Source organism: Aythya marila, assembly GCF_965140915.1.
Source record: "Aythya marila genome assembly, chromosome: 3".
Taxonomy (NCBI): Eukaryota; Metazoa; Chordata; class Aves; order Anseriformes; family Anatidae; genus Aythya; species Aythya marila.
This window is the reverse complement of record NC_139044.1, coordinates 36,377,844-36,405,190: the sequence shown is the minus strand read 5'-3', so window position 1 is coordinate 36,405,190 and position 27,347 is coordinate 36,377,844. Positions and strand designations below refer to the sequence as shown.

The following is a 27,347-nucleotide window of genomic DNA, read 5'->3' as shown; positions in this document are numbered from 1 at the left end:
GGGAAAGGAAACATGATTGTTCACTCCAGGAGCAAACCTGGGAAGGAACTGTGACTAAAAGCAAGTCTACACAGGAACATTCAGGAAAATTAAGCAAATTAGTTGGAGATGTGAGTTTAATTTTCTCTAAATTAGATTAATCAAATGCATGACAGCTTTACTTCAAAAATAAAGTAGCTGTAATACACCAAATAAACTTGATACCTGCCTTCTCTTCCTTTGGGTCAGCAGGTAAATTACCATATCAGCTCTTAAGATGTTCTTTCTTGTGCTGCATGTGGTCACTACTGTGACCATCATAAACAGGAAAGACAGTGAGAATCCAGGAGAACACATTGCCAGGCCTCACCGCTTTGTACATGTACATGTAGACATGTTTGGCACTAGATTTGCTGTCCAGAATAGTTGAATAAGAAACAGTCTTATTACTTCCTAATTCATATGCATGGCCAAATAAGGTAACCGTGGTTCAAATCTGAACAAGCAGAGGATGACCTGTTAAAATGGATTTCTGAAGGATAAGGAACAAAACCATCTGGTTGATATAAAACCTTTGTAACCATTAGGAAAGGGAAACTGAATTTTCAATACCATTAGGTTAACCTTACCTGTTAGTGTCAGCGTGAGTGGCCTCCGATAGTCCTGTGATTCACATAGTGAACAAAATAATGCATAATGTCATGCAGTCTGTTTCTTTCAGAAACGGAAAAAATCCTAAATTAAGTTACCACTGGCCTCAGATTTAATTTAAAATCTAGTAGAAGAGCAAACCTGGTCAGAACTATGCTGTAAAGCAAACAGATGCACAGAATTGGTAATGGTTCTGGTTGTTACTTCTATCTAAAACCATCTGGCGCCTGAATTGACTAAATTGTAATAAAATAGCAGTACTTATGTGCTTTGCTGTTGCAAGAGACACCTTTTTTTTTTTTTTTTTTTCTTGTAGAAACCTGGCTGATTTGACCTAAACAGGTTTTACAGCACTTTTCAAAGGGCTTGTCCACACATGCATGTTTTACCACAGTAGTTGTGCTGGCATAGCTGAAACACCACAGCATTCAATGCAGATACTGGTGTAAAGCAGTTTCTGCTAGTTCAAATTATACCTAAAAGAGAAGCATTTGAAAGGGGTGTGTGCGTGTTGGTTTGTGTTAAGATAATGAGGCACAAATAACAACAAATAAAATTGTTATCTCTTTACATTGTGAAGTTTTAATTGCTCTGTTTTCATGCACCTAACCTGCACTTCATCTTATTGATACTTGGGAAAAATACCAGCTCCAGTCAACTCGGTAATATCACAGGCAGAGGATCCTCAAGTAGAAGGAGCATACTGCAATGAATGAGGGAAGGCAGAGGACAAGAAAGCTATGGAGAGCAAAGTCAGAAGAGGCCCTGAAGTTCCCCTTTTATTATCTGTGGCTATCTAGCTGGCACTGCTGCTGAATTTCTGGGAAGAGTTTTACTGGTTACTGAATTACACAGGTGTAACTCTACTATTATTTTAATTGGCGAAGTAATAAAAATTTGAAATTATCAGGTGCATTTGATATTCTCAAAATTGCATTATATTCTGAGACAAAGTGTAGTTTCAGTAAAAAAAAAAAAAAAAAAAAAAAAAAAGTTAAATCCCTGCTTTAGTGCAGAATGGTAGGGAGATAGTTAACAAGTCCATAGTGCTGTGCTGGTAAACATGCAACCCAGAGATGCTGCAAAGGTTCCGCCTGGACAGGTCTCAAAAATTTGTGCAGAATTTCTTTTCTGGAACCTGGTACACCACTTTGAACCCCAGCTTGGGCTTCCTCTTTCAGCCTGCCTTCTTTCCACTGCCTCGGCCACTTACCACACCTTCTGCTACTGGTGTTACAGTATGGCTAGATCTCTATAAAATGATGATGTACGTTGTGCTTCTGTGTACACACACGGAGAGGAACAAAACCTCTTTATGGATATTTTTTTTTAACATAATTCCCTCTAAAGTTTATTGCAGCTTTGTCCGTATCTGGTACTGACTGCTGACGGTGCCATTAAGCTGGCCTGACTGGGCCAGTAGTTTGAACCAGTCTGACAACTTGCATATTCATTGCAAAAATTCAGCGGAGGGACAACAGAGATTGGCAGGTCATGATTAAAGTGCTCTTGATTACTGCAAGTTAGAACTAAAGCTCACCTACACAGAACACTGCGAGATAACCCGCACTCGAGATAGGCATTATGCTGACTTGACGATAAAGTTATTAATCATTCATGAACAGTAAATAGGCATTTTTCTGTAAGTGTACTTTCAATACCAAAGCTCCAGTAGTATAAAAACATTCAAAATATGTGTTTAGATAAGGCTAAATAAACACGGCAAACTTAGAATATATATTCCAGCTTGATTGAATTATACTTTCCAAAGAGGTGATCTTTGTTTTGAACCTTCAAGGTTATGAAGAAATATCACCTGAATTTTTATAGAATTTCTATGTGTGGGCATTCATCACGAACGTGAATGTGTTGTGTACAAGACTATTCAATGCATCTACCAAGTAATTGCATAGAAATTATTTTACTATGACACACCCAAAACTTGCCCTCGTATTCATGAACTGTGTGATTTGGCAGCAAATGGTTTCCTTGTAGCATTCTTTTCTGGTCACCAATATCATCTTTTTTTTCCCCTATGAATTATTATGCAGAAGCTCTATAGCTATTGTTGTACTCGTATTGTTTGAGACTATGGTGAACTCTAAGCACTACTGGTGGCTTACAGGCTCTTCATCCTGCTTTGAAAAATAAAGTGAGGATTATCGCACTGTGGGGTTTACTGGTTTGCTTTTGATTTTACGACTGCCAGTTCTCATCTGGTGGCATATGTAAAATGATCCTTGTAAGAAAAATGTAGCTTGAGTTATCCATCCCTCTAAGAAGTGACAGCAGCAGGTTTAGAAGCCCAGCCGAGAATGGTATTTACATAGACAGCATTCATGCTGTTGAAAGCATTGGTTGGACCCAATCCCCATCTGGTGTAAGCTTGCATAAGTTTATCGGCTTTTTGTAGCTATTCTGGCTTACAGCAGCTGTGAGCATGGCCCTTAATATTTTAGCTGACATCTGCAAAACTTAGAATTCTATAGATGCTCCCATCAAAACAGAGAACCTTTAGTCTAAGTCAAGGCATTTTAGAATTAACTGTAACACAGTGAATATATTTTCCTCATTTTCAGTGTGGGCAACATTTACCTCAGTTCAGAGTTAGGTGTATGGCTGAAGCCTTCGTCTACAGTTAACAGAGACACACACAGGTGTTTCCAGACAACAGTTTGTGTCCTCCTCAAACAGATATCTAAGATACCTATGAAAATACTCGTCCTTCCGTCTTGTTGAAGGCAGCCAGAAAACTCTACTCCTTAGAAATTAGTTTTCTTGGAATTTTCTGGAATGTAGAATTTTTTGGAAATCTTCAGAAATTAGTAAATGTTGGACAAGATGAATCCCTCCCCTATTTGCCATCTGTCTTTAACTCTGTTGTCCCTGGTGCTGATTTCCCATCTGATTTCCCTGGCAAGAAATAATTGCTTTCGACAAAATGGGTGCTGCTGATACAGGCTCCTGGGTTGAGTCGCTAGCGCATGGGTCCAGATTCTGCTTTCGTGCGCGCTCGTCTAAATTTCTGGGGACGGTTGCCATTCGCAGCCAGCGTGGTGCATTGAGCTAAGAACAAAACGTGGCTTTTCCCCTACAGCTTGAGTTGAGCCAGTCCGGGCTGTTACACCGCAGTAGGTACGGCACTTCTCTGGCAGGTAGGGTGTGCTTGGAAGCAGACTGTAAGTCTCTGACCTTTTGTTGTTGCAAAGAAAAGCTCCTGACTGTGATCCAGAGCAGCATGGACTACCTTGAATTTGCACATATAGGTTTAAGCAAACAGCCTTCCTTATCGCCCGAGGCCATTAGCTCTAAAGTCTAATAATAATATACATGTCAGTACAGCTAAATAGTTCAGCAAGATAATGCAGAGAGACATGTAGATAAAGTCTGAGATTCTAAGTAGCACAGAGTCCAGGCAGAAATTAAATATATTTTTGTTCCACTGGTTTCCTGTGTTTTACTGTTTGTACTGCTGTACCCTAGAAGCTTTCAGCATATATGCTTGGCAAAATAGGTGCAATTTGCCTTTGAACGTTTCCCCAGCAGGATTCAGATATCTTTGATAGCATTTACTTGTTGCAGAAGATTTTTTTTTCTTCCTTTTTTTTTTTTTTTTTTTTTTTTTTTAAATTCAAGATGCCCATCATTGTCTTTTGAAAAGCAGGGCGTTGGCTTTAAATGCTGAGGTTTTGCTTTTCGAATGCAGCTGTTCTGTACCAAACCATTGACAGCAGAATTGCTTTGGAAAGCTCGGGCACCTCCCTCTGAGATCATTATATTATTCTTTCCATTGTCCTGCTTTCTTTTCAGAACACTTTTAGGGAGACAAGCTTTGCACGTTTCGTATTCAAAGGACTTTGAAGTCCTATTCAAGAAAAATAATGTATTTAAAAACATAAATATTTATTTACAGAGTAATTCAGTTCATTACAGAATTGGTAGCCTTTAATGATTGGCAGTCCTTAAAGGAATCTTCAGCGGGGGCGGGCTGAGCCTGTAAATCAAGGAACAACTGACTTATTGAATTTAATACCTGAGTGATTAATAATAAATTTTAATTTGAAGGCACCCATGCCTGAAGGTCTCTAGGTGTTGTAACAGAGATTAAAAAAAGAAACAAAGAAACTGCAATAAAAGAAGACAACTTGCATGTCTGAAGAAAAACAAAAAAACTATTTGGAACCTACGTAAATGAACCTCCTCACCTAACTGTAAAGCAAACTCTGAGGCTGTACAGGATCTTAGAAGTGCTTTGAGATACTGCCACGCTTGGCCACATACAGCTTTGCTCACAATGTTCAGCTGTCCAGTTTTGAGTTCAGACAAGTCTGTCACCAACCTTTTTTATCACTTCTGGTAAAGTTTTCTTTACTCATAGTCATTAGCTGTATAATCTTTCTTTCTTTCTTTCTTTCTTTCTTTCTTTCTTTCTTTCTTTCTTTCTTTCTTTCTTTCTTTCTTTCTTTCTTTCTTTTTTTCTTTCTTTCTTTTCTTTCTTTTCTTTCTTTCTTTTCTTTCTTTTCTTTCTTTTCTTTCTTTCTTTTCTGTTTGTTTGTTTTGTTTTTGTGATGGTTAGGGGCCCTAACTGGGAGTGTTGCAGGTAAGTGAAGCAAGCCTTTCCCCTCTGAAATTGAAGGACACGCATAATTTTCATGTGAAAATATTCTCAGTTTCCAGCTGAAGGGAAGATAAAATTTTGAGTGATCACATTAATGCCTTTCTCTTCAAATGCTACTGGAATACGTTTGGAAAATACAAATTATCAGCCTTAGTGTGTGTCCCGTATCTCCACTGTGACTAGCATAGTGCTTTCATAGGGTTCATGGGTTCAAACTAAGAGTGGGGAAAGTCCATACATGACTTTTCCTGAGGAAATATATATACTGCATTTGTTGTGTAGTGTTGGTATTGTTAATCCTTGGATCTTTTTGATTATCTTCTGAAATCATTGGATATTTGAAAATGCCAGAAGTCCAGAAGTATTGATTTTTATTTTTTATTTCTGTGGAAAGCAAATTGAAATCATCATCTCAACATATTGTAGAAAAGCGATGAACTGTTTTTCATAATATATCACAAAAACTTAATGTAAAAACACATTTTTTTTAATTTTTTTTTTTTTTTAGGGCAGAATGTTATTGTCATAGTCCCAGGAGCCAATCTGCTTTTAAATTCTGAAGACCTGAGGAGAGCTTCCGATGTCATCTGTAAAGCCAAAGTGGTTGTCTGCCAGCTAGAAATATCCCCTGCTGTTTCTCTTGAAGCACTGAAAATGGCACATGCCAGTGGAGGTAATTTAACATAAGCTATTCAGTGTCCCTCATTTGTGTTGCATGAAAAATATTCATTATCATGCTTACTAAATTAAGATCCTGTGGTCTGTTCTGGTTTCTGTCATACTAGTTGTATTTAGAAATGAAACAATAACCAATAAATTCATGCTATGCTAATGAAAACTGAATTCAGTTTTAAAATTCTGCTATGCTTACCTTGAATGGCAAATCAACCCCTATAATCTCCCCATAGATGTCTGGTACTGCCTTTTCTCTTGTTTTCGTGCTGTGACTAAAGACACCGTAATGTCATTAGGTCAGGAACTATGGGCCTGATTGGTCTTATTACAGAACAAGCGTAATGAATGCAAGTCAGTTAAGTTGCATATACAATAAAGTAATGAAATGACCTCAAAAACAGACTTATACCCTTGTTCTTGTAGCTTAGGAGTAGTTATGACTGTGTTTTTCTGTGTAGAAGTTAACATCCTTAAGCAGAACTTAACATCCTTAAAGTTAAAAAAAAAAAAAAAAAAAAAGAAAGCTTTTTCTCTTTAACCAAAATTTGTGGTGTGACAAGGCGTGCTGCCATTGAGTAGACAAAAGGTCATCGTCTCTGAAATTATCAGTAATTGTTAGTGTGCTTACTTTTAAATGTAGGCCCTTGTTCCTTCAGTGCAGCATATGTCTGGATGAAAGCTGGATTTTGCTTGAACAGGATGGGGTTTCACTCCTGATGTGATGTTTTACTTGTTTAAGTGCCTGTAATGCTTTCAGTTACTCGAGCACAATTACCACAGTATTTGAACAACGCTAAGTAAATAATTATGCAAGTGAGGCATCCGTATGAGTTTAAAAATACATTGTTCTCATCTATCCAGAAGATAAGACTGGGAGGGGACAGCTCATAGCATGGTCAGTTGTGCAGCAGGTCAGGGATGGAGCTGGGGTCAGAACTAACTGGTTCCTTGCAGCTGGGCCCAGGCTTGCTCCAGCAGATCGTAGCACCTTGGGCTTGTTGGTTCGACTGTCCTCTGCTGGTCCACTGTTGTGCACCTGTTGTGATCGCTAGTGTTCATGCACTAGTGAAGACATGAGGTGTAGCAGGACTTTATGCATTGTTTTCATGTAGTTTATGCTGATTTAAGCAGTTATGTTAGATGCAGGGCTGAGAGCGAGCTGCTCTGTAAGTGGTAATAGTCCTAAGCTTTACAAACAGAACTGTGTGCATGGGGAAAAATATTTTGCCTTCTGTTTGAAATGTCAAAACTGGATTCATACAAATCTAAATAAAAATTAAAAACTTCAGTTAACTGAGTAGCTAGCACCTGAGATGCTTAAAATATGTATGTGGAGGGGGAAATGAAGCTCGTTATGTTTTTTTCATTACATTTTTATGAAAAGGGATAAAAGCATTCTTTATCTAGTGACTAATGGAATATAGTTGAGTCATGAGTCAATACCCATGACTTACTTTGTCTACTTCTAACTCCGTGCATAGTTTTGGTACAGTTGCTTCACTTTTTTGTCATCCTCTTACGGCAAAATGCCAGCCTGTGACAAGAAATCCAAACCTGATACACAGAAGAGGCATGCAAGCATTTAGCAACTGCAGAGAGCACAGCATATTGAGGAGGCTTTGTAGTAAGTATGGGCCAGCTATAGTTCTGTGCTGTCAGCCTGCTATCATTGTGCAGCTCTCATGTCAGGAGAGTTTTAGTTGCTTCTGCTTTAAAGCAACAGGCTACACATGTTCACATGTCATGTGCAGTCAGATTTAAGTAAACAGCTGAGTTTGTAGCACTGTAAAGATCTATCCTTAGCCAACTGTAAATTGTTAGTGCAATTTCCCTTCTTTTAGCCCGCAATCCGCTCATGTATAATGCAGTACTGGATGTTAGGATGTGCACTAGACTATTTTTGTTCAACAGATGCATACCCAGATGCCTCAAACCACTGTTTCAAGTTTTCTTTTTTGCTTGTTTTTCTTCATCCTCACTGAAAGAAATAAACAAGAAGATGGAGAAAGAATGTGGATGCACAAGCAAAACCCCTTTGCTTCTATTCAGTGAACATCACCTGGGTCTGTAAGCTAGAGATGGAGACATCTCGTCTCCTGACATCCTCTTACTGTGGCACTGATTATTATTAAAGATCTTGTGACAGTCTCGAGGGGAAGAAAAGCAAAGAAGGAAGAAAGGGTTGTGAATTATATTAAGTGGGTATAAACTGTAGTGGAAATCTGACTGGAAAATTCTTTTTTTTTAAAAAAGGGCTGCATGCTGTGAAGCTGTGGTTGCTTCCAAGAGGAGGGACATTTCATAGATGGGCAAAATGTTACTGTATATTGAAGTCTGTAAAGCAGTTTTCAGTTTCTGTAAAGCCAGACTCTAGAAAAGACGTCTAATAACTCCAGCCTGTTAATATTGAAGGGAAAAATGGAAATGTATCATAACCAGGGCTGGAAGCAGCCTCAGCTAGTAAGGCTGCATGTCACTTGCAAGTAAAGGATCTATTTTTCATGTGCTTCAACTTTTTAATGTTGGGTTGCAGTTTTTCATACCAGCTGTTTTTCTGTGGTTAAATTATTTGTAAAATTTCTGCCAAAGCATAGTGGTTGCAGAAACCAGGCCATGGAAAAATGCCTCCCACTCTACACACTTTTAAAATGTGTATACTGGCTACTTTAAAACTTACTTGAGACTTGATACCAAGGGAGATTTCTTTTAAAGATAAGCCTCCACAACAGTATGGAAGTCTGCCTGGGTCATGTGCTACCTGGGTTATCTGCTACTTTTCACATAACAAAGATTTGAGAAAATATTTAGAGCTTCCCAGCTAGCTTCCCCTGAGAGTCTGTCCACACAGGGAGTTGCCCACTTGGATAGCATGACTTTCAGTGTAGTTCCTGACTCTGGTTTCAAGCAACTGACTTCTTTTATACTCGTACAGATTGCTTATAGGCCAAGGACATGCAGAGCAGAAGCTTGCTTGGTTTGAATGCAGAAGAGACAAAGCTGGGCTGGAATGGTGTGGAGGAAGAGTAAATTTCAGACAAGGGAAGCACAAGAGGAATTTGCTTGATGTTTTGGGATGGCAGGGGAAGAAACAAGAGAAACTGAAAGGGGAACCACAGAGGATCAATGAATAGGATTCGCTGAATAGAGATAGGAATATGGAGATAGAGGTAGGGAGACTAGCACTGCGGGTACTGGAAGTGGGGAAAAAGAAGGCATGTGAGAGTAAAGACGTGTGATGAAGATTGAGTGAAAAAGGTTACTTATTGCATATTATTATTATTGCATAGTGCTTATGCAAGGGTACATAAAGAATGGAAAGTAGGTGAGGAGAATGGATCCTGGCAAATGACAAAAAGGAAATTGGGTAGAAAATAATTTGGTGTTCCTAAGTGGGACCAAGCAGATTACCCTGTTCACAAGCCCTACTCTTCTTCACAGACTGAAGGACAATCTTGGGGTTCCTCCATCTCCCTCCTGCTCAGCAGATATTAAATACGGGAGTGAAATAATAGCAACGTATTTCACCCTGTTCATGATGAGTCTGCATTACTTAAAGCCCAAGCTGGAGCATTGCCAGTGCTGTTCATGACCCACGTATATGTCAGTATGATGCCAGAGAACTGATTTTGTTTTTCAGCATGTGCTGGTTCTTTCGTTTGTTTGTTTACCCAGGAAAGTATACCTTAAATATTTATGTTCCAAAAAAAAACCAACAAACTTTATTAGGGTTGCAATTCAGAAAATAGGAAATGCAAGAGTTAAGGTTGCCTGTGAAACCTTAATGTGTCTCCTTTCTGCATATGTATTATGTTGCAGTCTTTAATTATGTGATCACATGCTGTTTTTCAGTGGTATGTGGTCATATAATTAAAGAGTTTATTATAATACATACCGTATTGTAATAATATAAGGGAGCCAAATTAAGATTTTACTGGAAATCCTAATTCTGGCATTTTCTGACTTCTGAATAAATGCCTTTGTTGCTTTAATAAGACTCTTTTTAACAAGACAGGTAGAGAGGCATGATAAAGTTCTAAACTTCTCTAAACTTCTTGGTACAGAGGTGTCAGAAGCCTCTGAACATCTTTCTCTTTAGGGAGTTAAGTGGGATTGGGAAGTGTTCAGGGTGTCTGAAACTATAACTACTACTTGGTGCTATAACTTAAGTTCTAAAGAGGCATTTAGGACTGAAAATTTAGGAATCCAAATTGGAAGATTTGATCACTTACTATAAAGGAGTATTTCTAAAGTAAGAGAGTATGCATTATATGAAAACGATGGTCTTGTGGTTAAGACACAGAAATATTAATCATACAATTGGCAAAATGAGAAACCAAATCTGCAGACTTCCTGTGTGAACAGTGAGTAAGTCACTTATACTCTGTCCTCATGACAAACCTTTCCTCCTGTTGCACAGGGCCTTAGGCTACAGTTTCAAGTTAGTTAACTAACTTATTCTACTACGTCTTAAGTTAAGGTTTAGCTCTGCCAGGTAACATTAAAAATATACAGCACCGTGTCTACACTGGAGTTTTACAGTGTGGCAGTTTGAACAAGTTAGGTAACACGTTAAAAAGCATGTTTAAATCCTTGTCTGGACATGTCCTTCATTACTCTATACCCGTGTTTCTTCATGTACAGAATGCAGATAACAACACAGAAAAAGTTCTAGAAATAAATCCATTCCTGTAATACTTATTAAAATCTTGCAAGAAGTATCATTAGTTAAACAAATTGTATATACTTAAGATTTTTTTCCTTGGTATTTTTTTAATTAATAATGTCTTGCTTATTTTTCCTGTTATTCTTCTGTCATGTTCACATCGTGTCAGGTGATTGCACATTAATTAGATAGGAATTTTAATATAATAAACAAAACGTTTAGCAGTCTATAAAGGGAAGACAGAAAATGAGAGACATTTGTGCTTAATCCTAAACTCTGGGGGCTGCGAATGCAATCTTGGAAGATACTAGCCACATTGATGTTTCAGGTGATGGCCAATGAATCTAAAATACTAGAAATTTAGACCTTTTTTTTTTTCTTTTTTTTTTTTTTTTTCAGTAAAGACTTTATTTAATCCAGCTCCAGCCCTTGCTGACCTGGATCCACAATTCTATACTCATTCTGATGTCTTCTGCTGCAATGAAACTGAGGTAATGATGATATGTTGCACTAAAGAAGGAGTTTTAAGCAGTAAAATTTCAGAGGGATTCTGTTCTCAGAATGTGACATATGTGGCATAGGGAGCAGAAAAACTAAGCCGTGCTCCTCTCCCATAGACCTTTCGGAGGTGACAAGTTTAATCCCTGACATAGCGAGCAAAGAGGAGTATTCCTTTAGATTGCACTCAAAATTAAATTAATCATTTCCAGCGGGAAAGTTGTATCTGGCCTTCCTTACAAGTAGATGAGTAAAACAAACCCATAAAAGGACACTTCTAAAACGCTAGGACTGAGTGGTAAATATTAAAATAGATCCTTGTCCTTGTTCTGCGGTCCCTTGATATGATTAGCAGGAACGCGCTAGCCACAGTGTTCTGACAGTTTGAAACTCGCTTGCCAGGAGGTGATGCACGCATGCTGCACTTGATGGTAAATAGCAGCTTCGTATGCCTCTTTCTGTCAGATCTGTTTGCAGAGAATCTGTTTCTCTGGCCCTTCAACTGAATGTTTTCTCTTCTCTTTTTTCCCTCCTTTCCCTCTCTTCTCTAATTCAAGTGTGTTATTTCTCCCAAAGCAAATTATTTTTGTCACAAGAGACAAATTAAGCTCTGCTCATAAGGCCTTCGTTTGAATTTCCTATTTATTAGCATTATGCATGCTGTGTTCCTTCCTCTCACTCTCTCTTTATATAAACAGGAATGTGTGAGAAGCAACATAGTAGATAGAAGCCATGCCCTGATCATATTTCAAGTTATCTCCAGCAAACATTTCTGCAATGAGCATGATACCTGTGGGTGAGGAGGAGGGTACAGAGCTAAGAGAAAAGTGTGGCCCTGTTTTCTCTGTTGTTTTTTTTTTCTGTTTTTTTGTTTGTTTGTTTGGTTGGTTTTTTGTCTGATGACAATGTCTGTCAAGGCTCAGTTACCCTCTTTTGAAGTTTCCATTAGAACTCATTTCAAACTATATCAGAAGTCCTCAGTTCATGAGTCATGTAGCATTTAAGCGCTTAAGTAACCCAAATTGACATCTGATTTTTATTCTGGAACAGTTCAGTACGTGTCTCCAATTTCTCATACCCCAGAGTGTTCAGGAATTAGCAGAATAGCTGTTTTCCTACAAGGTGGGAGATGCTGTGGTCTCAGGTCTCTGGAAGGCAAAGTTTCCAGTATAACTGGCAGCAATAGCAGTTGTGGCTTAGACGCGAACAGCCATCGGAATTCAATTATATGTGATGGTGAGAATGATAAGGCAAAGTATTTATTCTTTTTCAGGACACCCATATGGTGTTTTCTTCAAGCTTTCAGAAAACACTTATGCCTGGACTATGCCCCTGCATTGGCTAAATGGTGCTATGGCACACATGTGGGGCTGAGAACACCCATACTCTCCCACCGATTTAGTAAATGTCATTCGTTGTTTGCTTTTTTCATAATGTCACTAGTTACTTTACTTTTTTTTTTTTTTTTCCCTGAGAAAACTTACCCCCATATGTTAGAAACAAAACTTTGTTTTTCATTACTCGTCTATTCCTGACTTTTCTCTCATTGCTCTTTGCAACACACATGTTAAAGTTTTCCCTTTGTTATTGCTAGAGGACAGTCTTGAAAGAGACATTCTTTGAGAAGTTTAGCTTGCTGGAGCCAGTGTGTATTATTACCACCACATGGAGAAAAGAAAATTACTTCTATTTGGAGAACAAGAAATACAGGTGTATAATTATAATAGATCCCTGCTTGCTCATCCACCTTTGTACTCACCTGCAGAGTTGGGGGTACAGTTTGCATTCTTTTCTGCTATTTTCTTTTAAAAAGTAATTACCATTTGCAGATGTCTGGGATCACTTTGTGCACAGGCAGGTACAGAAATACGCTCTCTACTGTTGAGGAGGTTTCTCTCTTCTGAATTTATGGAAATGGTACACCTATGAAAATTCTTGCCAACCATATCACAGGAGCGCAGACCGGCTGTGGGACTTCTACAATATATTCTGAGAACACAGAATTGCACATAATTGCACATTTACCTTTGCTTTTAACAGTAACCTTTTCAGATTTTACAATGAAATCAATTACATTACCATGACTTTTAATAATCAATTATGTTTGACTTCATCCTCTCCATGTCTGATTTATTATTGAATTGATGTTCAGGGATGAACTATTGCCATTTTTCCTTTCTTTTTGCTGAGAAAAGAGGAAAAATGAAGCATTTGTTTTTCTTATGTCACAAGACTGATTTTTTTTTCTTTTAGTAATTGTTATATATTCATGTGCCATCTGTTTTCTGTTTTCTTTCATGACTTTCTTTAATTTCAAATCACTGTAATGTATGCACTTGAGAAGTTTTATATAGAGATAAATGTTTACATACCCAAATAAAGGTTACTAGTCACATCTCTACATGGCATTTAAAAGCAATAAGTTAATCCCACAAATCTTAAAAAAATGTTGATTTTTCTTTCAAAATACATTAATTTTATCCATTCAGCCAATTACATCTGCATTTCCTTTGTCTTCTTAAATCAAGAAGTAACTAATAGTTACTTCTTGGTCCAGAACATGTACTGGGAAAAGGTTGTTATACCTTTCTTTTCTTTCCTTCAGTATCTGCTAGCAGTCACAGTCAGAAAAGAGGAATTGGATAAGATAGACCTTTGCTCTGACCTACTGTGGCCCTTCTTATTTTGTAGATTTGGCATTTGTTTTTGGTTTGGTTTGGTTTCAATTCTCTGTGGCCAAATTTATCAAATATACTGCTTACAGCTGCTCTCCTGCAATCATTGGTTCCAGCTCCATTTTCCCTCTCAAAGTCTCAAGTAACTTCCTTCTAGCCAAAGCCCTAGTTATGTTTGAGCCTTACCCCTTTTGGATGCCCTTTTTTTATTTGGTATTTTTAGGTACTATCAGAAAACAAATAGCTTATTTCTACTTCATCTTTAATAAGCCCTATAAATAGCTCTTAATTTTCTCAGGTTTAAAGATGAATTCTTTAGAGCTATTCCGGTCAGCTGTTTTTAAAACATTACTTTATAACACAGACATACGTGCTAAGACAAGATTAAATTTACACTGATTCTTATTGTTGCTTGGTATGGCTTTCTTATGCACTTAAATTTACACGTATTTATCACATATTTTTATCTAAATGCCCCTATCTTTCATGTTCATCAAGAAATACCTTTAAATGATTAAGCCCTGTACTTTGTGGATATCATGTGAATGATATGTTTGTAACAGAAGATTATGTTAGCTGCAGAACAGAAAGCTAGCCATTCAGCTTCAGACATTTCATAGACTGTGTGGAGTGTTTGTGTTGCTGAAGATGAGTAAAAGGGGATAGTCCTTGTGATTAGCTGAATTATTACTGAGTCAGAAATTTCTGTTGTCTACTTCCACATAGGTCAGCAGCTTTAATTTGCGATTCTTTTGTCACAGAATAAAAGTTTAAAAATGCCAGCTATACTTTCAGGCAATCATGGGATTTCAGGTCCTAAACATGTAAGTATCAAATGCATCACACTTTGTTCTTCATTAAATGCTTTAGGATTTAATGAAATCCCATGCAGTATCTGGTATAACAGCACAGCTTGTTCTTATGGATTTATGTGCTAGAGAGAAGCAAACAAAATTACACTATCAGTGAATTATCTACCATTAGTTTGTCTAGGAGGCTCTTCACAAGCTGTTCTTTTCACTCTTGCTTGTTGCAATAATATTTTTTTTTTTATGTCTGACACTGCTTTCTTTTTATGTGGTTCATGAACACAAAAACTCAGAACAAATCTTGCAAGGTTATCAGTTCTTTCTTTGCTTAGCCTGTAGTTCAGTTTTATCTTTTCCCAGAAAGATCAAGCTTGTTGAGACTAGTTTGTTAATTCCCAGATGCAGCACAGCCTAATCCCTGAGGTTTGTGCAGGAATGTGCTAGTTCTCCATTCCCTTAATTCTTCTAATGAAAAATAAATGTATCCAATGTCATCTAAGTGAAAACCAATGGTTGTTCTTCTCAGTCATCTATAAATGTTGAAAAAGAGACAACCCTGCACAAGACGAGCTCTTCAGAGTACTTACCATTTTTTTTTCCCATGTATTTGTGTGCTTCCTTGCTGTAGTATGGCTCTAGGCACAACCACAATGTCAATACAGTTCATGTGTTGTTTTTCTTTTTTAGTGTGTGCGTGCAATTACATAGCCCTGCAGGTTAGGAACCAAAATATATTGCATGTCAGCAATTTGAATTTGGTCCTAAATGTTTTGAAGAACAGCTGCTTCTCCGTTCAAAGAATACGAAAGAGCCCTTCAGGAGAAGGAAAACTCCTAAATGGTTGCAGCAAATGATTTAGTGTGCCGAGCTATTTTGAATGCAACACTGGGAACTGTTTTCTTCCTAATGTAAAATGGGTATCTGACTTCTGATCTAAATAAGAAAGCCCTAGCAAAGATTTAATTAAATGCTAACAGAATACTTTGGTGTTTTGATGGTAGAAAGTACATCTAAATATAAATTCATTGCAAATTTTGTTAAATGAAGCTGCAAGATACGTAAAAATAATACAAAAGAATAATAGGGTCCTATTGTTTCTTTTTAAGTGCTATTGTCTATTAGTTGAGGTTAAATAATTTCTGGAAGAAATACTAATAATGGGAATTCTTGTTAATATATCCAAAATCAGTAGGCAGCACTGACTTCTACAAGGGCCAGAGAATATCAAGCTTATAAAAATGTATCAGTTTAGGACATTTAAAATACTACTTATTAATATAGAGAGGTTAATAATAGGGATAGTATTTATTAAGAAAATAATCATTGATATCTCTACTAGTCAAAACAAAAATAGGTCCTTTAAAATTAAACTATTCCAGAACATTTCATGTGTTTGCCTTTTCTGTTTTAAGTAAAGGAAAGCTATTATTTCTTCATTACACAGAAGTTGCTAGTAATTCACAGTATATTTTAATTTGAATTCCAACTTTGTTCTAAACCCTATTTTATCAGTTTCTGGAAACTATGAAATCTCCCATATTTAGTGTAAAATGAAAGATGTTACTTTTGGGAGGGGAGGGAATAGCTTCAAGCCAATTAATTTCAATCAGTTTTTAATTATTCTAGCATAAGTTTTTTGGCATGTATGTATGTAAAAAAATTATAATTTGAAACAACTGGAATTAGCTTGGCTTGTGGCCTGATCTTGCTTACACACCAAATCTGTCTCACTACTTCGTTGGGACTCTTCATGTGTTAGAATAAATGAGATCAAGTTCTTGTTCTGGCATTTTCAAAGAAATCTCTTAAGGTACAAGCCAAGCTTGAAGCCAACTGGCTTACTGTGTTTAAATACTAAAAATTAAAAATATTTTAAATTGTTGTATGTAGTTTTAGACGAGTGAGCTTTAAAAAGTGGCGGTTTCCCTATTCTTATTTATTGTTTCTGTTCCAGTAGTACCTGGCAATGTTTGCAAAGTTGTATCGTGCTAGGTGCCATGTGGACACTAAAGAAAAAGATGGATTGCTCCCCAGAGAATTAACATTTCTTGCCATCTCAACGGTTTATATGTGTTGAGGATCACAGGAGGTCAGAACAGACATCTGGAGATCTCTAGTCCAGCACGCTGGTGAAGCAGGGCTTTGTCCAGTCAAGTTTTGAATCACCAAGGATGGGGAACCTATGACCCATTCTGGGCACCTGCTCTAGTACTGCATCACCCTGGTGGTGAGGAAGTTTTTCCTAATATTGGAATTTCCCACTTGTGCCACTTGTGTGTAGTCTTATCCCTTTGCAGCTTCAGGAAGGGTGGCTTCCTCTTCTCTCCATCCACCCATTAAGTAGTTGTAGCCAGCAATTAGCCCTCCCCTTCGCTGGAGGTTCTTGAGGCTGAACAGACCCATGTCTCCCAGCTTCTTCTCATATGTCCTGTGTGCTGGCCCCCAACTGTCTTGCTGGCCTCCCACTGGATTTGCTGTAGTATGTCAGTGTCTTACTTCTGCCAGGGATCCCAAAACTAGGCTGTGCTAAAGATTTGGTCTCACGAATGCCAAGTGGAAGATCCAGCACTTCTCCCTGAAAGCGGCTGCGTAAGCCACAGGTGGCCCCCAATGCACCACTGTTAGGAACGCTTGGCAGAGGTTCATATCATAGTTTCATTATCACTTTTAACCAGTGTAAACTAGTGCTGCCGTTGAAAGGAGTCGATTGTTTTATTTTATCTTATTTTACTTTGGGGTTAATTTTAACACAGTCCTGCCTTGCAATCCACTTTATTTCCTGGCCACACAAATAGCTGTGCTGGCAGAAGAGAATGAGCCATGTGGACAGGAGTGGAAAGGAAAGCAGCACCATTTTTTTCTGTAGCAGGGCTGGTTTGTGTCAGCTTACTGTGACTAGACTCCACAGCCCGAAGAGACAAGGAGAGTTAACGAAGAATAATGAGGAGCATGGCCAAGAACCTTTGTAACAGTTAAATGTAAAGGCTTCGGTTAAATTTTTCTTCTACTTGTGTAAATGAAATTAAGAAAACTCTCTGTAGATTAACTATGTAATAACTGTCAAAGTTTTTTTTTTTTCTGACAGCAGGTTTGTGGAATGTCCTCTTGCTTTTAGGGCCATTTAACTGAGGAGTTTTGTGAGACTAGCTACAGAAAAAATAAATTTCTTAATTTGCTGTTCTTTTGTACAGTACTATGGCAAATGTCCACACTGAGCTTTTAGTATTGTTATTTAATTTTTTCTTTACATAACTATTAGTTATTTCCTTCAATTGTACCACAGTTTGTTTGTTTTTTAAATAAGATTCTACTGAAGGGAGGAACTTAAAAGCTCACCACAGTATTTAACATCAGTTGACATTTACCGCAATCTCTAATTATTGGCACAGAATCTGTCTGGCTTCTGCTGCTTTTATGGTTCTTCCAGCTTGTTCCAGTGTTTTTGAGTTTTACCATCCTGCCGTAGATGACTTAGATGATAATGGTTTCAAGCAGCTGACGATCTACTTTTATACAGACTCTGTCTGGTTCAAAATAAATTTGTTTATTGGTATAAACAGGATAAAGACAGAAAGATTTCTGCAAAACCTTTCACGTGTCAGCCCCAAAACAACCCTTTCACTGCACAGCCAAAAAATCCTGTTGGCTTGGGATACTGCTGTCACAAAGAGGGTACAACATTGCTACTAAGCAGACAGAATGTGTGTTTCATTAGGGAGAATATTATATTCAAGTACTTCATTTATCTTGCTCACGAGCGTAGAGAAGTGTAAATACCAGCTAAGTAAACCCAAATGAGATTGACTATTTCTTTTCCATGACCAAATTCACTTTTTTTTTTTTTTCCTGAAGACTTTGCACCCTGTGTAGAAAGTTTGGAACTACTGCCCATTGTGAAGTACATTAGAAATTCATTTGGCCAGTTTCATTCAAGGATTTGTGTGTGCACTTTGTTAATGACTTTTTATTCTTGTGCTAGGTGTTGTGAATACAGGAACACACAGTTCTTGCTCCAGAGATCTTAACATTCAAAAAAAGACACAGATGTTTTAGACACTTAGGTATTAGAATAGAGTATACGTATATTAATACTATTTATTATCTAGTCCTTCCAAAGCCACTATTAGTGTACTGTTTCCTTGCAAACCTTGCAGGAAGATTTATTTAAAAAATTGTGTGAGATGTTTTTGGAAACAAATTCTCTTATGTGAAAATACTTTTATACCCTTTTAAAAACTGAAATAGATTTAATTTGCCAAAACAGTTCCTACTGCAAGAGAATTTGAGCAGTGTGGTGACATGCCAAGAAGAAAATGGGGTACGTTTAGTTCCCTACTCATAATCTAAAGCTTATTGTATTCTTGCCTGGGCTCAGTGTGGTTTAAAAGAAGTAGTTTTAGATTGTGCCTACGTGTTACCACACCTTGACCCTGCAGCATGAGTTTACCCACCAAGTCCCGCCACAGCGCGTTCTGCCTCGGAGCTATCAGACCGACAGCTCCCGAAAAGGCCTGTGTGCTTGTCTCAGTAGGGACTGCGGGCCTCGATCCTCTAAGTTTGAAAATTAAAACCAGTAAGCACTCTGTTCATGATAATATAAAGCCTAAGCCGCGTACTGGCATACGCTGGCCCTTCAGAGCCTAAGGGTGGCTTCTCTGTTCTGGGTCAGGCTGAAACACAGGAAATGACAGTGGCAAGCTGTGAGGCCTCTGACTCACAACTGGGGGCGGCTTGCTTGGGATGGCTGTAGTAGTTCCTGTCCCCAGCTGTCTGCCCGGCCTCTCCTTACATGACAGGCATGGCCCCGTACATCAGGGGGCAGTTGTTCAACCTCCACGGTTTCTAGTCCATTTGGGCAAGAAATATGTGCACCGATTTCAAGCTTCTGCAACGCAGAGCAAGGTGGTTTAAAATATGCCAGCAGCTGCTTCCCGGGAAGCTGAGCTGTCCACGCAGCAAGGTCAGGACACGGAGCTGGTGAAAAGTTTCCAAAGTTGTTCACTGAAAATAAAGCCCAAGACTGGGGAAGTTTTGCCCAGTTAATAGGCGATTATCTGAAAACACTTCAGACTCCCTTTCTCAGGAACCAGCAGCATTGTAGTGCAAGATAAAGTAGGACTTCCCTCTTCTCAAGCAAGCAGGATAAGATTTAGGAAAGACAGCAATATATAATGTGCCAGTTTACTTAAAATTGAAGGCATAGTCTAGTAGGCAGGAGGAGTACTGCCTGCTAGGCTGTTTCAGATAAAACTCACTGTATTTTTTCTTCCTTTCTTCCTGTTCCATTCTTGTCCTCCTCCCTTCACCCTTTGCCAAAAGAAGTAGTGCATGACATTGGAAAATGGGATGCCATCGAGAAAATGTACGAGGTGAAGAAAAGGATGTTTTATTCTGGAGCCTTCACTGCAGATTTTTGGGAAATTTTGCTCTTAGTTGGGTGGAACTAGAAGAGATTGATTTTAAGAGCCAACTGGGAGAAGTTGACTTAAGGTCACCATCTGTTAGACAAAGAGTTTATCTGTGTTTGTACAGAGCCAACACAAAAGAGTCTCAGCCCTGACAGAGGCCTATGGACATGTCCATAACACAAATATATAATAATCTTGGAATGGGCCTTTGCCTAAAGAGAATTTCAGATAACTTTTAGGTATTCTTATCTAAAAATACATATTAAAGTAAATACAGTGGTCAAAGTTGAGCAATTTTGTTTTTTTTTTTTCCTTAAAGAGACTTTCCCTAGTGATTTCTCACTAGCTGAGCCCTGAGAATTTTAAAAAAAAGATTTCTTATTTAGTGACAAATATCCCCCAAGAATGGTGACTGAGTTGCCATGTAGCATTTTTCACATTAGACAGCAAAATGCTTTTGCTAAGGCTATGTCATGGTGTCCATTTCACAGATGAAGAAACTGAGGCATGCGGGAGAAACGTGATTTATTCAAGGTAGCATGCCAAGCAAGTTGTAGAAGCTGGAACAGAACCCATGCCTCCTGTGTCTCTGCCTAGGCTGCTCTCTGTTATTCTGCTGTGCCTGAAGTACACGCTGATTTCAAACCAGGAGCATGACATAGCTGAATATCAGCATAGGAAGTAGTTTCATGATCATCCCATAATACACATTTTTTAAATGATATTAAATGCTGTTTTCAGATGCAACTGTTGTCCAAAAATGAATGCTGTCACATTATGATTTTCATTTGCGTGGGTTATTTTCCAGGCAGAAATTTTAACGGGCATCCCAGTTGGCAACCTTGAAGATGCTGGAAAGGTGGGACGCATGCTGTTAGAAAGAGGGTGTAAGCTTGTAGTTGTTACTCTTGGAGCAGAAGGCTGCGTGATGATATCAGTAGAAGAACCCATTCCAAAGCACGTTCCTGCTGGGAAGGTCAGAGCTGTGGACACTACGGTACGTTTTTGTGGTTTAACTGTCTTGCTTTGGAAAAGACTGCTTAAGCACTAAGGGAAAGCAATGAGTAATCAGCCAAATCTTTGGGCACTAGTACAAAGGCTAATTTATGATGTGAAATTGATATCTTGCTTCCAGCCTCTCATATATTAAATGTCAGTTCACTTGAATTTTATAGTCTGTATTGTAGATGTGCTAGAATTATTATACATACTGATAATATCTCCATTTTCCTCTTTACTGAAGTCAGTACCTGTCTCTGACTGTAATGTGTGATGCCAGTGGCTTGAACTGCAGTCCTGTTTTTTCACCTTTGCCCAGTCATATAATTCATGATGTCCAGAACTCCAGTGCTGTGGGAGAAAGGAGATATTCCTTCCCTCGCAGCCTGAAACCGAATGTTTGGCTCTTCTGACACAAGTATGAATTACTTACCAATCTAGCATAAGGTGCTTCAAAGACATGATTTTTACAGAATATAGTATAAAACCAAACAGTTCTTGCTGCTTCATGACTTAACTGTTTTATGGTGGTAGGTGAGGAATACTTGCTCAGAGACATTTTATTATTTGCCATTAGGGTATCCCCAGCAAAAAGGAAGAACAGGACAGGCAATAGTTAAGATTGTATTGCTATGAAAACCTTACCACATTGCACATATGGGGCTATTTTGTGTTCCTAGTATTATCTGACATAAATCCAAAATAATTCCAGTGGAGTTACTGAGAGCAGAGCAGGTCACGTTGTATGTACTAACTATACATTTAAATGCCTGTTACAATAACGTCATATTACATATGTTCTGTTACAATAGTTCATTAAAATCCTGGAGATTTTACCATCTGGTGCATTCCATATCTGAATTACATTAATAATAACTAGTTCTTGTAGCATGGTTTTTTATCCATGGACCTCATACTGCTTTGCAAAGGAGGAAAGCAACAGCTTAAAAGATGAGGAAACAGAGGCAAGAGGTACAGGGGACTGAAATCACCTATCTTGGTAGCGCAGTGGCAGAGCTAGGAGTAAAGTCTCTTCTCAAACAGGAAGTCACTGATAGATCCGGACTGTGATGTGTTGATACTGTGGAAGGCTTTGTTGCACTGTTAAATTTATTTAATCCTTTTCAGTTTAACCCTGAAACAGGCATACTGTGGCTTTACTCTTCTCCTTTGCCCCTTTCGTCTTTTAGAAGTTAGTGCTGATTTTGGAATGTACTAAAGCTCTGGTTAAGGGAGGCATCACCGTACTGTACTGCGCATAAGGCACTTACTTTGTAGGGGACTACAAACACCTACCCGCCTCTGGCTGCTTTTGGCCCAGAAATAGACCTGCCAAGAGAGTGAAAGGCTTTAGGATTTATTGGCTTGGGAGCAACACCTTGCAAACTTGGCCGTATGGCTTCTTGCTCAGAGTTGGTAAATCCACCCTGTCAGAGCTCAGTGTATGAGTCTTTCTTTTTAGTGTACATCACACAGAAGTGATGAAGAAAAAGCATGTGTGATCTGCTTCTTCAAAAGAAGCAGAAAATTACTGCCAGATCAACTATTGTTTGATATCTTAAGATATTTGCTGCTGTTGGATTAAAACAGCAATACTGAAACCACACACTGTGGCTGAAAAGTGCTTTTTATCTTGCCTAGCAGTTCAGAGTTTCATGACTGAACTAATTTAATGCTCCTCTTTTTTTTTTTTTTTTTTTTTTTTTTTTCCTCTCTCTCTCTCTCTTTTTTTTTTTTTTTAAGTAAAAGCAATTTCTTTGAGTTTACTGAATCCTTGCCCTGCCTCCTTGTGGCCAACAGGTTATTGGCTTTCATATAGCAGAAGATTTTCACAGTTAATTTTGTTAATCTACTTAAATACCAGTGGGTTGTTTTCAGTAAAACAGCTGTGCTCAGTTTACTCTTGCAGACTGAATGAAAAAAGATGTGTTGGCCTTCCATTATAAAAGTCTTACACTGCTTAGACTGATTATCACTTCGCCTGAAAGCAAGTGCTTTTAAAGCAGCCCTTCTGAATACCAAACAAAATAATGTCATCCTCAGCTAACCTGGATAGCTCTATAACTGAAATAAATACTAAACGTTTGAGTAGGACACATTGCTCTTCTCATATGCATGTCTGCAGTGGATCCTTTCCCAGGGGAATAAGCTCGAGCCGTAAGGTAGCAAATAAATACCCATCTAAAGAGTAGTCAGCTGGTCATGCACATGCTCTTAGCCTACCATTTAGCCCAAAACAAAAATTGCTACCTTAAACAGCCCTGCCTTCAGCATCTTGAGGGATCAGGCAGTAATTTTTTAAGCAGCCATAATTGAATCACATCTGATTCTATGTCTAATTATATCCATATTGTCATTGCTTGGATTTGCAGAAGGTAAAGTTACTGTCAGACGAGGAGTTAAATGATGTACAAAACCCATCATAGGATTTGCAAAAGGTTACGTAGCCCTTATGAAAACAGTATGCATTAAAGTGGAGTTTGCAATTTAGAGGATATATATATATATATAAGATACAGAATGAACCACAAAGGCCTATTCTACCGTAGAAAGTTTCCCATAGATACTGCCACTGGCAGAGTCATCTTTGCAGCTTATTTTCAGTCCTGATTATTTTGTCAATTGAAATTTTGAATTTTTTTCTTTTGTGAGAAAATATTTAGGTAGGTACAGCCCCAAAGATAAAGAATTTGGATTTCTTGTTGCAGGTAGTGTGCCTCCTATTTCTATGTTCATAGGTTTGTCAAAGAGACTAAGCATCAATAGACCATAGAGCTCGAATATTTCTTCTAGCCTGTGAGATGGTTAATCCAAGAGTTTATTGGCAGAACACTGGGAAAAGCTGGCTCCATCTCCCGCTCTGTGGTGGAACATGAATCTTCGAGATTGAAAATCTGGCATTTCTCACCCACACTAAATCAATACTATAAAGGAAAAAAAAAAAAAAAAAAAAAAAAGGGGGGCTTGTTGATTTTTTTTAGCACTAATTATCTTAATGTGGGCTTTACTAACGTATGCAATGCTTCCCAGGACTGTTAGCAGAGCTCTCCATGCACAGTCCAAAACATGTAGAGCACGAATAGTCGTTTAGAAGGAAGTTTTGCAAGACATGGTATTGTAAAGCTGAAACATCTGTTTCTCCTGTTATAGCTCAATAGTGCAACAAGCTTTTGTTAGGAAAATAAACTTTCCCTTCATTTTACTGGCTTCTGCTAGCTATTTATATTTGCAAATTTTGAAGAAAAATAAAAATAAGTGAATTATTGAAAAATGATCCTCAAATTTTCTGTATGAAAGAAATACTTGATTAAGCCCATTAGCAATATCAATTTGTATTTGAAACAGATTAAATACGTAAGAGACTTGACACATAACATGTAATAATATATAGATAACATAAGAAACCGAAAGCATACATTAGAATCTATTTTCATTACTTTATATAGTTGCTCTAAAATCTACTTGACTACATGAAGTTAAAAATACGCGTGTATTTTTGGTAGAAGCTATTTCTACTTTATGTGAAATTAGGTACATGAAGCTGCATTAAAATAGCCGTGAAAGAGAATTATGTAATTCCACTTATATGACGCTTCTTCTTCAGTCGGTAGCAGCAGGTTTTACAAACCATTCACAAATTTGATAAGCATTTCATGGAAATCAGTAACACCGGGCACCCAGCGGCTTGCTGCCGGAGCACGAGCACAGCTGTGGTGGAGCGTGGCAGCTGCGTGCAGGCACAGCTGTGGGACATGACCAAACACCGCTGGGGCGGAGCGGTACTTGAGGTGAAGCGGATGATCTGTGTGATGAAGCACACGATGAACCTGCATCGGGACATCTGCTGCTCCCGTAACCCTCAGCAGCGTGTCCCGGCAGTGCCCTGCTGGGGAGCGCTGCTCCGCTCCTCCTGCCCCTTCACCCCTGCGAGCCCCCTCTGCTCCTGACAATCACGCAAAGTGTAATTTACAGCACTATTTACATCTATTTACATTTACTAATTATATTCCATTGAAACTGCCAAGAAAAATTTGTCAGAAGAATGTAATTACCCCAAGCTGGCATTCGGCCAGCACTGAGATTAGTTCCCTTCCATCTTAGCGAAACAGCACGATGGGATCTTGCCAAGCCCAGCTCTTCAGGTGGTGGCTGGGGATGGAGCTGAGCCACCGAGGTGCTGCCAGGTTGCCACACTCCCTGGAGGAGCAGAGGCCCAGCTCGAGCCTGGCACATGCAGGTGGGACTGGGGAAGGCTATCGGGACATCTTGGAGCCCCGAGCACTCGGCTTGTGGGCTGCAGAGGGTCGGCCATGCCGGGCCTCCTCAGGAGGTAAGGCAGCCCGTGGCCGGGGGCTGCGCTCTCTGGGGCAGCACCCAGGGGCTCACGGCTTTGCTTTTCTCTCTGATTGCTCCCTGCAAGTGAAGGTGGGTCTCCCGTCTAGGATTCATGCTTCAATCCTCAGGGTTGGCACAGGATGGATGTCTCCTGTGCAAGGCATTAGTGGAAATGGGGTGTTCTTGGACTGCAGAGCTGCCCGTGCCAGTCCGCATTTCCAGGTTGCAGCACTGAGGTCACTCTGAGGAGGAAAGCACTCCAGGGTTTCTTTTTGTAACCCTTGGCTTGCTCCAGATCCCAGTTTGGATCAAGAAGCTGAATAACATCCATACGTGCTTGTATCAGTTGGGGTGACTTCGTAATTTCCATCCCATCCTGTCTTTATAAACACAGTGCAGTTGCTCTGCTTAAGATCTCTTCATCGGCTTCTGCTCAGCCTCTAGGTCTGCACATGCAGGTGTGTGCACAAAAGTCCTGCATTTGCATGCTTACAATCCAAAGATAAGGAATCTGTGGATCTGGCTTCGGCATAGATGTATTCTCTGTACAGGCAGATGGAGACGCTTGTGCGCACAATATTTAGATGAAAATTTGGAATCACTTTTCACAGTGGTGCCCTGGCAATCACAGCAAGTCCATGCTGTCTCTTAAATCTCGTCAAGAACTTGGGATGTTTAACTTCTCAGTGTTTCTAAGCACAACCTTGAAATTTCTTGTACTACCAGCATCTTCCCTGTCTGGCCGTGCCTTTCAGGTACAGAGGGTGCACAACCTACTGCGAAAAGCTGAGGAGATCCAGGTTGAGGTGACATGCTTATAAACAGAGAGCACATTTATGAGACGTGATAAAATTCACAGTTTAATCTACTCAGTTGTGCCTGAAATTTGACACGGGTGTATAATTCATCCTGTACAGTCCTTCTCTGTACAGCATTCTCAGAGCTGGATGATACACGTTGTTTGTCATAATCGTAAATGCTACGATTACTTTTTCATGTCAGTGCTCCAAAAGGAGGACTCATTGCTACAACGTGAATTTGTCATCAGATGTTTTATGTTCAAATGCTATTAAGTTTCTGTCTGATTTCTTATTACAATGAATTAGATCTGGCTCTTTTATGATGCGAGAGGATTAAAAAGGCTGTCTTCGAGAAGCAGAGTGCTCACTGAGCAGCTTTATGTTGAACTCTGAAGATGTTATACAATCTTTATTTTAAAAGAGCCTCATATAAGCGTACAGCTATGTAATTTTAGATATGTCACAGTATTCGGGCCTGTGCAGTAATTGTGGTCTAAAGAAGGCAGTGTGGTTTAGCGATTTGAACAAAGGACTGAGTAAGAGTTGCAGGGCTCTGCCAAAGACTTGCTGTAAATCCTTGGAAGAGTTACTTGTCTTCTTTGTATCCCAATTTATCTATCCATAAATTGGAGCTGCTATTAATGCATTGCATGTAAACCATGAGGAGTCTGTTAGAGATCAGGACAGAACCTAGGAGGCCTTTTTCCCAGCCTTGTCATTTAACCTCAGGCCACTTGTGCTTCTCTGGGGGCTTTGCAAGCTCATTGAAGTTCTTTTGCTTGAAGTTGCGAGGTCTTGTCTGTAAAAATATGGTTTACACTAAAATTCTCTGACTTAGCTGTATCTTCTGGTTTGGAGGAAGCCTGAGCCAGAGGAGTGAAGTGGACACTGAAATAAAGCCTTAGAATATAAATAAATCCAAAACAGTCCTCCCAATAACAGCAATTCTTTGTCTCCTGACTTTGTGGCCTAACGTCTGAGGCTCAAGGGGATATAAATACAACACTCCGTGCAATGACTAATTACTCAAAATTCTGTGCATCAGCAGAAGTGGGACTTGTGGTTGACTCTAATATTATCAAATGCCTTTGCTATTTAATAATCTTGTAGCCATACATTATTTAGCATGCCGTTTGCACAAAGAACAGTGATTTTATTTCAGCTATCTCTCAACAAAGTAAAAATGCAGCTGGTAGTAAATGAAGCATTTGGCAGACAATGTGTCTGATGTACAGTT

General features: G+C 38.9%; 1 protein-coding gene across 1 annotated transcript in view; it reads left to right on the top strand.

Moving 5' to 3' along the window:
- RBKS (ribokinase) overlaps window positions 1–27,347 on the top strand; it is a 66,493-nt gene that overhangs the window by 26,802 nt on the left and 12,344 nt on the right. The window contains exons 5-7 of the mRNA XM_082755570.1: window positions 5,757–5,921; window positions 10,986–11,077; window positions 20,785–20,973. Of these exons, the coding sequence (XP_082611696.1) occupies window positions 5,757–5,921; window positions 10,986–11,077; window positions 20,785–20,973 (446 nt within the window). The remainder of the gene's footprint in view (window positions 1–5,756; window positions 5,922–10,985; window positions 11,078–20,784; window positions 20,974–27,347) is intronic.